This window comes from Uloborus diversus, chromosome 1 (genome assembly GCF_026930045.1).
Source record: "Uloborus diversus isolate 005 chromosome 1, Udiv.v.3.1, whole genome shotgun sequence".
Taxonomy (NCBI): domain Eukaryota; kingdom Metazoa; phylum Arthropoda; class Arachnida; order Araneae; family Uloboridae; genus Uloborus; species Uloborus diversus.
Genome location: NC_072731.1, coordinates 232470134 through 232482354, shown reverse-complemented (window position 1 = coordinate 232482354; position 12221 = coordinate 232470134). Strand labels below are relative to the sequence as shown.

At 31.4% G+C, this 12221-nt stretch overlaps 1 protein-coding gene across 1 annotated transcript in view; it reads right to left on the bottom strand.

The window, feature by feature from the left end:
- LOC129219273 (sushi, von Willebrand factor type A, EGF and pentraxin domain-containing protein 1-like) overlaps positions 1-12221 on the bottom strand; it is a 370742-nt gene that overhangs the window by 96091 nt on the left and 262430 nt on the right. The window contains exon 10 of the mRNA XM_054853606.1: positions 1-174. Within this exon, the coding sequence (XP_054709581.1) occupies positions 1-174 (174 nt within the window). The remainder of the gene's footprint in view (positions 175-12221) is intronic.

Below are 12221 nucleotides of genomic sequence, written 5' to 3'. Positions count from 1 at the left end.
TCTCTTTGCAGATCGGAGTTTTGTTTTTCCATTCTCCGTAATGGCACTCGGTGACATTCGATCCGACTAGCTGATAGCCATCTTTGCAAAGAAATAAGGCTTTCATACCATGGTCAGTTTTAGGTGCAATAACTAGTCCATGCTTCGGTTTATCAGGCAACTGGCGGCATCTCGCTGAACAGATGGAAAGAAACATTAGAAAGACAACAATGACTACAAGAAAATAGTTAAAGTTCGAACAAGAACACAAATCTGGTTTTCTTACAATATCAAAGTCATCAATTTAGATGACATCAAAAGAAACTATCGAAAAACCCCCTTCCTCCTTAAACTCTAGTTCCCTTGCTAGCATATACTGAACAGCTCAGTCACAGCAGACAGACATTGCAGTTTCACCCTCGTTTCGGGCTCATCAGTTTGGATTTGGACTAGCTAAAACAGAACCTGAAGGCAAGAAACCGGATATAGAAGTTGAGTAGAACACGGGTAGAGAAAAATATTTTATTACACGGGTGAAAAGTTTGCAAACGTGGTATGCATCCCCCTCAAAAGTATCTGGTTGTTGTAACTGATACATTTGCAATTCTACCTCAATTCCGCCTATGAAGCAGTAATGTACACCTTTATATCCAAGTTTGTGTATGCATTTATTGATGTGGAGCCGCACCATGTTTGTATACATTTCGCTGCACTGATAAAATATTTTTAGCTTCCATTGTTAAGATATAGTCAGCTTTTATTTCATGTTTCTTTCTTTTAGCTCTGTTACAGCCATTCCCTTAAATGAGGGCGAAACTGCAGTTTCTGAATCATTTAACATTATAAATTAAAGACTTCGCATGCTTAAAGTTGAAAAAATATCTTCGTGCAAGAAAAGTTTAAAATAAGAAATTGGTGATAACAGAGTGGAAGAGCAGGAGATATTAAGATAAAAAAAACCATTTATTGGTTTATATTACACTGTAAACTTAAAGGTAAGCTCACTGAGTTGATCAATAAACTAAAATTATACATCTGATCTGGCATTACATCATTCACTCCATTCCTCCATCGACTATCGAACCAATTTCCAACTCTAGAGTCTATTCATATAACTGTAAAAAAAATACGCCACGTAGGCAATTTACATATTGTTCTTCTTCGCATTTTCCGTTCGAATACTTAAAAAAAAAAAAAAACCGCGCATAATACCGCAGAAATTGTAGATAACTGCAATTTTTGTGCAATTATACGTTATTTCTTGTTTTTACTTTGCAGGGTTGATTCTAATAGCTGTTAAGAACTGAATCAGTTGGAACCTGATCATAGCAATGCTAAAAATGACACATTTTACATAAAGATTTCATTAAAAATTATATATGCTAATGAGTAATTTTAGCATTCCTTTTTCTTTAAACTTCAATATTTAACTACTGCACTTCACAAAGAAGTGAAACAGAAAGAGAACTCTCTCGATACATTTGCCTCTTGTCTAGTTTCTACGCGAGAACTTCGCAGCAAATATCTATCAGCATAATACTGGAGAGCTACATTAAATATGATAGAAATCGAACATTTTTAGAATCCAACATAGAATGCCTTGTTAAGAGATAGTTCTTTGCCTCGAGTAGAAAACGAACAATGCTAACAAGGCAAGTTTTATTGTTATTTTATGCCAATGAAAATGAATAGTGGATTTCCAGTGTTGCTTGTAGAAAATATGAATGCATGTATTTATTGATGATAGTAGATTGCTGACGAAGAAGCATTTGACGTTTTGTTTAAAATATGAACGAATTCGTTATTTAGTTTATATTTCAACATCGTTTACTTCTCCCCAGTAATTTTATTCCTGTTTGATTAACTGCAAGAATTATATTAGAAAACATCTATGCATGCAGGGGCACAGTAAATACATAGGGTTGACACAAAAGAATGACAGAATTTAAAAAAAGATAGTTTCAAAACTATTATACATATTAAAATAGTTAATACTCTTGTTACACAAAAAATATCTAATGTATAATCCTGTTTTTTCCACTTATTTTGTATTATCACACTTCCAATGATTTTTAATGCTGCACAAGTTCGTGGTAGCATCTTATCAATGGTACATAGTTTTAAAGATACTCTTGAACTTCTCATCGAGTTTTCGGTATCTAATTATAAGTAAATTATCCTTGACATCACTCCATAAAATCAAATCACATGGCGTGTAGAAAGAAAAATTGAATTAAAGATTAGCTATTTGTCATATAACGAACGACTCACAGATTGAACAATTGTTGCTGAAAAACAAACGAACTTTGTCTATTCTTTCTTAATTTCGTGTATCAACTGATTTAATATATACAACAATTTTAAAAAAATATATTTTTAAAATCTAGTTATTCTTTCGTGCTAACTTTGTATTAGGCTGTCAGGTGTTTGTACATCTTTATTTTGTAGTATGTCTATAGTTTCAGGACTTTAGTAAGCTCTAATTTGCGAAATATTTTATTTTCTGTGACCTCTTTGGACTGAGAGAAACACACTTTTAATTTCACCTTGTCCACTAGGAAGTGAAATGACATGCATTTTGTACAGACTGATATTAGTTTTAGAATTAGAAGGAAGTTTTTTTTAAAGATCAGACAATAAAAATTCTCTCTAGCACAGCAAATGAACTTTCTTTCACATTTAAAAAAGATTTCGGGCCATTCCACGGAAAATGGTTATTTTGTCCCGCACGTGACGCTTAATATATTTCATAAAAAACAATCATTTGAATGGATGATGAACAAAATTTTGTTGCGAAAGAAATCACAAATGCGTGTGTTACTTCTTAAGCAAAAACTTTCTTCAAAAATGATTTCTTTTTTATGAAATATAGGAACCGTCACGTGCGGGACAAAATGACCCTTTTCAATGGAATGTGCATATACATATTTTTTTCAATGGTTTAAAGACTTTTATTTCTAAACTAATGAAATATGTTTCCTTTACTTCGGAACCATAGCTTTCAAAATCTACCATTTGTATCGCCATTGCTGTATTAATAGAACAAAAATATTAGCTAATTCATAAGTTACCAGAGGTTGACTCTGGGTGTCCCGCACGTAACGCATGTAAATAAATTTTATTTAAGTAACAAAATTGTATAATAAAAATATAATTGTGTCAGGAGTATCGTATCAAATGTAAAGATTAAAAAAAAAATGCTTGCCATTGTTTCATTAAAATATTAAGAGATATGACGAAATGTTTATAAAATTAAAGCGTATTTTTGTCCCACACGTGACGGTGGAATGATTCTTTGATGTGCTTTGATTTCAACTCAGTGCTTGGAAATGTTGCTTGCCATAGCAGCGCAATAGCATCGAAAAGGTTAGCTTTAGACTTGGAAGAGCGTTTTTTTTTTTTTTTTTGAATTAAAACTATAAAAATATTCTATAGCAGTGAAAAATCCTGTTTTTACATAGGAAAAACGATTTCATGTGCAATACCGTCATCATTCAAAAATTTAAGATTTTTAACCTTAAGTTGTCTTAGCAAAACATATCATATTCACATGTGTCCCCTTTTCTTTGTTCTTATAATGATTCGAGAATTAAAGCTTGCTTGCTGATTGCTTTGATTTTAAGACAAATGAGGAAATTTAAAAGAGTTGAATTCTTTTAACACATCTTCAATTTAGCTTTGTTTAAACATTGAAGAATTTTTTTCTTCTGTTTTACGGAATTATGCGACACGCTCAGAAACGAATGCGAAAAGAAAAAAGTTTGTACAGCAAGACTTTTCATTCACACAATTAAAGATTGAATGATATTTCGTTTCATATAGATGTTTTTTTCTTTTGTTCAATAATCGGGGGAAAATGACTTTGAATAACACGCTTAGAAGGTTTTAAAAGATTCCTTCGATAGGTGTTTACAAATCGCAAATATTTTGGACAAAACGTATTTTCTGATACAATCATTTCGGATTGAAATAATCTTTTTATACTGTACAACCCAATGAAAGGTAGTTTTCCATTAGTAAATTAATTAGAAAGTTATTTAGTCCTTATGTTCCTAGTCAAATAGTTAATTAAAGAAATGATTAAGATTTCACTCAATTACTTGAGGAAAATTATTCTTAAGCACTTTTCTAACTGGATAAGTTTAATTAACCATACGTTGTTTGAGAGAATAAAGTCGCATTATAGCCATTTTATCAGAATAGAAAGATACATGAAGAAACATTTGACAATACCAAGATGAAACTTACGCAGAGATGCATTCTTGGAAAATATAATTTCTAAACAATAAGAAGAAACGCATTAAAGGTTCAAATAACTAGAATTAGCTTTCCATTTAAAAATTCTATTAAAAAAAATAAATAAAAATTAAAAAAAAAGAAATCACAAGACACAATTAACCGTGTGGAAAATAATCATGTTACTGTTGACTGATTAAATTATGCAACGTAAATTACCTACACTATTTTATATTCTTTTAGGCTTATGTTCTTTACTTCAAGGAAATGAAACTATAAGAGAGTAATAGCTAGTTTATTTAATTTATTTTTACTAACTAAAAACGTATATAGATCTAATTTTTTCACTTCAAACTCCAGGATCCCCTGTACCTATCACAATACGTGGTTTAACCACGCATGGATGGGACTCAGAGGGACCCTAGGACATCTTGGATGGGACCCTGAATACATCTGTTTTTGTTTTGGACCAGGGGCTAAGCAACCCCTGATCCAGCACCCCCAGAGGTGCGAATTCACTTGGAGGAATTTATGACCACGAACATAGAGGTGTCTTGAAAAACAAAAGCGCGTGCCCTCGTTTTCTTTCATGTAATTGGGATTCGAAAACTTCGGTTGACTTGATTGCCTACACTCTTATATTTTACTATCCTACACAAAATTTGTATTGAAGTTGAATTAATAAAACTAATTGAACATTTTGCACAAAGCGGTAAAAGAAATTAGTTTACGGCACCCTGAAAAATTGAAAGGAGGCTTAGCGTAATCCATTTGCCAGTGCTCCAATAGTCCATTTGGCAAATATGAGAGATTTTCGGAATCTACAGTAACGTTAGGTTTTAAGAAGCGCAGAGCCCTGTACTACCAATGAGCTTCAACTAAAATAAGGGTATTAGTATACAGTCGAATTTGCTTTTAACGAGCCTTAATTTAACGAGAACCCGGATTTAACGAGACAATCAGAAATTTTTTGTTGGCACAATGTTCAGTCCTTGTGAGCACAACTCGATTAAAGAGCAAACTGGGCTTAAAGCGATCAATATTTTGTGGTTTATAAAATTTCTATTGACTTCCAGCTCAGTTTATACTATCCTGAAGTCAACCGAAAGTTGATGATGAGTCATAGATCCTGTAAACACCTAGTAACGGTACTATCCTCATATAAATACTAGCCAATGATCGAGTAACCCGCGAGTTTCAACAATGAAACTCGCGCCACGGCCTGATAATTTGATAATATGTTTTGGTAACGTTTAACATGGAGGGAAAGGCTTTATTGTGACAAGGCTGAACTCGATCCGGTAAGTTAACTGTTTTACTAGTAACACTGTGTCATTTCAGTGGAATGAAGAAACGAAAAAGTGGTCGACAATGAACGCTACCTACTGGAGTTAAAGGTTAATCCACTGGAGAGTTAGGTTTACAATTTCAACTTTCAAATTATATCACCAAACAGGCAATTGCTTCTTTCAAATGCATAGAAGAAATTTTCACCGGTCATACTTAGACGGGCGACTTTCTAGTTTGAAAATAATTGCCGAGTAGAGTCGGATTTAAAAATCAAATATTTTTTGACGCTAATGTTATCACTTTCGAGGATATGCAGCTTAAATTCAACCTAATGCAAATGAAAAAGATATAAGAAGCGAAGACAATAACGACAAATATGAAGTTGAACTACCCTCAACAGACTCAATGGCTCTTTATGTGAAAAAAATCTACGAATATTTTTCGAAGTCAGGGGTGCAGATGATGATGTTTTAGGATGATGAAACACAAGAGACGAAAAGATATAGTTCAAAGAAAATTAGCAATTATTTTTTGGTACTGTATAAAAATGCAAAAAAAAAGTATTCATTTGAATTTCGGAGTCTTGAATTCAAATTATGTTTTTCGCAATCATGAACTGCGATAGGACCCTACTCGTTGAGTTTCTTGTTTCGACAAATGGAATAAAATGAAAGTGGCCTAGAAATTTGCATCACGACATATTATGCCCGGTGGTTTTCTAGAATTGGAAGTACAAAGGATATCCATAAAAAATATACGGTGATTAGAATGTGGTATTAAAGATAAAGATTTTATGGCCGATATCAATCAATAACTTATCATAAAGAATATTTACAGCGTATTACGTTTTGTATTTTTATTTCTTATCAATCTTAACTGATGGGAATTAATGATCTAAAAATTTTGTATTCAGATGAAATTTTGCTGTTCAAGTTCATCTATAAGTTGTTTTTTCCTTAAAAAAAATTACACAACCTCACTTTTTCTTAATTCAGAGGCTGCTTGGGTTAAGCCCTGAAAAAAAAGAATGAATAAAATCAATCAGCAGACGATTTGTAACTATGACGACGAAAATTCCTCTCTCTAAATAAATAGTAAAAACAACCGTCGTCATGGAAATCCGAAAAATCAGAGCAACATCACCTTTGGCCAAGTGAGGATACTAAGCAATTTGTGATTTCTCTCTCAACCTCTCCTCTCCCCTTATGAGTTATGTATGAATTTTTGCGATTTTTTTTCACGAACTCGCTTTTTACACTGTTGTTTCGAGCACTGGGTTATAACAAGCAAATATCCTTTTCCCTTCGCGCTTGTTATAAGCGTGTTTGACTGTTGTTTGTCAATAGATAACTGCTGATGTTAAAAATAATTTTCCTGTTAATGATTCATTAAAAACTACAATTTTTGATCATTTATTTTTATTTTCCTTTAAAAAAATAATACTAATGTTAAATTTAAAAATAGTGCCATATTCAAAGCCCGGTATTAAAGTATTTTTCTCAAAGGCAAAAGTATCTTTTATCTGCACTTTAAGAAGAACGAACTTCCAGAAAGTTTTTTCACCATATCTCTGACTGAAGAGATATGGAATCGCGTCACAGCGAAACATTGTAAAAGCTGCTTTAGAGTTGCGGCAGCGGCCGTATAAGTCTTTTAAGTTTGAATTTTTTCTCGAATTTTATTTCTTTGGGTTTTTGTTTTTTTGTTTTTGGAGCTTATGAGAAACATTTTCATAGTTTATTTTGAGTACTTACTACGCGGCGGAAAAAGAAAAGAACTTGCTGCATTGATTTTTAACATTGTGGAAATGTTTTGCCTCTATGCTGTGGTGGCTGCGCTTTTGAGTTGTATATTTTCAGCAAGAGTTATTCTTCATTTTGTCAAATTTGAAAGACTGAAATGTCTTGGACAGCGGTTAAGATACAAACAGACATGTAAATAAGTAATGCATTGCGCATAAATAAATAATTCGTAAACACACGTGTATGTCTGAATACATTTTAATTCTCTGAGGGAAGGGGGATTTTAATTGCTTACACCCATTCATTATGCTGATGCATGCAAACATACACTTAGAAATAAAGGAACAAATATTTAACCCCTTTAAATAATTAACATGCAGTGTAATCATATTCAATTTATCCATCAGTTAATCATGATTTGTTTTCCGATCAATTAACTTTCATACATTAGATTCATTTTTTAGTGTACGTTTAAAGCATCTAATGAACTTATAATGGAAGTTTTACGTTACGATATACTCTGACTGTACTTTTATAAAGTTACCCAACAGTTAAGGCATTTTTAAAATCGAATAGTTAAAATAGTTTTTCGTAGTTCTTTGTTAATGAACTGAAATATTTTTCTTCATACTTTCAAAAAAGATTTGTAGGCATTATGCTTTTCCCCATTAAGGGGGTCCGGGACACGTTTTGAAAATTTTTTTATTATGTACTTTAGAGTTTTGAAATTTTTTGAACTGATTCATCATTTATTTAATAAGCAAAATCATAACATAAATATGAAAAAAAAATATTTTTTTATTTAAATTTAATTAGTTTTTTTCAAAAAAATGGGGTTGCTTTAAATTGCTGTAATTCAAAATATTGTTGGTCAATTTTCAATTTTTTTTCAAAAAAGTATGCACAAATATCTAAGCTTTAATTTTTATGCGGAGATTTTAAAAATATTGATTCAATAAAAAATAAAAAATATTTGAAGAAAAATTTCGAAAAATTCGAAGATACTTTTTTTAAAAAAAATCATAATTTTTGCAGTAAACGTTTTTTTCAAATTCGCCGAATAAAAATTAAAGTAAATTGCTTTAAAAAGATATGCTCCAAGTTTCATTACTTTATCTCTATCGGTTCCGGACTTATAAGAGCTTGAATGCAAGAAATCGGGAAAAATTGCATCATGGAGAAAAACGCGTTTAAAGTTTCAAAGTTATGTACACATTCGTTTGATGCATGCAACAAAAATAACTATAACTTTCGTTCTATTTAAGGTAGAAACAAGATTCAAACGTCCTCTTAAGCAGAAAACAACGGAGCAATTTTTCAAATTATAAAAAAAAAATTGCAAAATTTGAGGATTTTTGTGTCCCGGACCCCCTTAAAAAAACTTTCGAAAAAAGCGCGTAGCTGATGCTAGTTTCTTCTTCCAAAAGTACTTGTTTTAAGGAATCAAAATAAGCTTTAATGAATGAGAACCCGTTATTTAAATATTTTAATGCGACGGCGTTAAATTCGGAAAAAAAAATCTGATGTTTCAATAACGCATGGAACAATAGATAACAAAAGCACTTAGCAATAGGTATTTTTCATCCTACACAAACATTTAAGTTTTTTGATAATACTATAATAATGAACTATATTAGGCAATTTAAAACAAATTTCTTTTGTCTCAGTTTTCATTTTAAAATCTTTATGTTACTGAATAGAAAGGTTCCGTAAATTGAAAGGAATTAACTTGCATTGAAAATGTCAGTTTTCCCTCGAAAGTTCAGTCGCTGAAAGCGATTTCATAAATACATATCTTTATTAATGAAGACCTCATATTATGTACGGACAATGACAGAGTCATTTATGTACATTATACGCACAAGTCTCTAAATTTTAATATTGTATCAAGACAACATTCAAGTAATGGGAACTTATAAGTACCTGTGTCACTACTCCAAAAATATTTCCAAGAGAGTTAGCTCCATGCTTTATTTATTTACATTGTTAGCGTATTTCACAAGATTACAGATTTTACTTAAATCCAAATTATTACCAAATATGTTTTGTGTTGGTGTTCTTATTTTCCCTACTTTCCTCTATTCCTAGATAATTTTAGAAATACAAGCAAATTATTTAAAATACAAGGTAATGAATTTCATCATGGACATGAAACAAATATCCGATTTGCAGAGTGTTTCATAACCTGAAAATGGACTGTTTTTTAAAATGTATATTTGAAGCGAATTCGTGAAGACCCTCCCCCCCCCCCCCAAAAAAAAGGATGTTAACTAAAATTTCTTATGAACATTGCTTTAGATATGCAATTGGTGAACTAAAGACCCCAAAATACAGTCAGGCTATATTTGGTCGATTAAGAAGAGGGGCGTTATGACCTCCATGGCTCTCCTCGGGATCTCGCTTGGTGAATATATACTTATGATACATTTAAATAACTATTACTCGTAGTAAAGTATGTTTATTTCAAATGAGAAAACTTGTGCTCACGGAAACAAAAAGTAACCATTCGTCTGGAAAATAAGGATTGACGACGACTATTGGTTCCTCCAGAGAGAACACCTTGAATAAAAATAGAAATAAAAATAAATTCTAACGTACTTGATTGGTTGTACTTAAAATGTATCCGTCTGTGTTTAATGCATACCAATACACTGCATGTAAGTTAAAAAAAATAGTGTATAATATCTAGAACTGATATTGTAATAATTCATAAATACATATTCTCAGTTTGAAAAAAAAAGAAGCAAGAAAAATATTTACAATCATTTTTATGCATCCATTAGTGCATCTAACCCAAATATAAGCTTTTCATTTAAGAAAAAACGAGCTGATGTGTGCATCACATGACTTCCTTTTACTCCAATTTAATGTCATTTCCCAATTATTGGCATTTTCAATGTGATTCAATAGTTTACTCTCTAAATATCACTAGCAGTGGCCAAATTGAAAACAGATTCAAAAAAAAAAAAAAAAGTCCGCCAAATTTGTTGCCAAGTTGGTGACCAAAATACTAGCGATATATCGCCAAGTGTCCGCCAAATTATAATACCACTTGAGTTTACATCAAAATTAACAGTGATTTCCTCCAAAAAGGGGCAAAAGACCCCTTTAGAAACACCCGAATGCAACTAAAAGGAGAAGTGCACAACTAGACCCTTCTAGGAGTCTACGTACCAAATTTCAACTTTCTAGGACACACCGTTCTTGAGTTATGCGACGCACATACAGACATCACGAGATAACTCGTTGTATGTAACTCGGGAATCGTCAAAATGGATATTTCGCGTGTCTATAAGTTTTTAGGCACTTATCCACGTGTGGTCGAGTCGGGGAAAAAAAAAAAAAACTCAACATTCATTCGGGGGTGAGTAAAATGGAAATTAAGGTCGATTTTTGAGTGAAAATTTTTTCGCGAATGCAATACTTCCTTTTTTGTAAAAGGAAGTAAAAAAGTAAGGTTTTGTTTAACAGTGTAATTGAACATGATAATATAAAAGCTTTCTTAAAATTAGAAATTTCCGCGTTATACTGCCGTCTGAAATTTATGATTCAATTGCCCACATGTTTATTTGATTTTATTGTAAATTCAATCTGTAAAACTATTTCTTTAAAAAAGAAAGCGATAAAATTATTTAGAATTTTGAGTCTTAATCTTTTAAGTCGAATAACAATGATTCCAAATTTTTTTTAGATAATCACTATCGACTTCTAAGTTAATTTTTCTCACTATTTTTCACGCAGAAAATAAATATTTTGTGCTATGGAATAAAATATATTCATAGCAAAAATTAACTTTGAATTTGTACATACGAGTCTAATGACAAATATTTTTACCATTGCGTAGTTTTTTTTGTCTGAACGAAAATAAGTTGAATTCAATGTTGTGAAAATTCAAATTTTGTATTTGACCTCCCTTTCATGGTACAGAAGAAATACACTCTGAATTTTTCAGTGAAAGTTATTTCATGCCGAAAAAAATATTAGATAATCTTAGGAAAGTTATTCCATTAATTTAAAATAAAAATTTCCAGGAGAACTTAAAAAAATAAAATATAATTCTTGCGTAGAATTCTTTACTTGAAGTAATATTACATAATCGAAAAACTATATATACAGTGGCTCCCAAAAGTGTTCGTACACTTTGAAATTTTTTAGAAAAATCAATATAACTCGAAACTGAATTCGGATATGAACTTCAATATTTTTTCACATCATTCCTATGTCATACTAAATACAACCCATTGGTTTTTTCAAAATATTGACGGATCTTCTTTTTGAAATGAGTCAGAAAACGAAGAGACAGAGAAATAACACGCCACAAAAGTCATCGTACACTCAAATATTTTCGAATAAATTCATGATTAAAATTATCATATGCCATTTTATTAATATTTTTGCATTGTGTTGACCCTTGAGAGTTATTCGGCTTTAATTTTTTGTTTATTTATTCCTTAATATTGTGCTTATTACTGTAAAATGACTGGCATTCGTAAAAACCCACAAACATCATTCAAAATTTGAATTTTTTTCCCACAGTAGTGGTAAATTGGCTTGAAAGGTCTCTAAATTTGTTAATTTATTTGTTTGTATAGTAAAGTGTTTGATGAAATGCTTTAAAGAAAGGAATCGGACCGAAAACAAGGTAAGAAAAGGTCAACCGACAAAGTTGACAAAACGTGATCGGAGATTTAAAGTTAAAAAATTTATAAAAAATACACATTTGAGTGCAGTAAAAGTTTCTGCAGAGTTAAATGAAACATTTTACATTTAATTTTCACCTAAAATTGTTCGTCAAGTTCTCTGATTAGCTGGATTAAATGAGACCTCTTCCCGCAGAAATTTTCTTGGTCGTGCGAAAAACAGAAAGCTTACGCTTTTCGCCGCAAAATCCATGATAAATAAGCTAAAAACGTTTTAGAATCACGTCTTACTTACAGATAGAAATAAATTTAACATTTTTAGTTAAATTGTTGC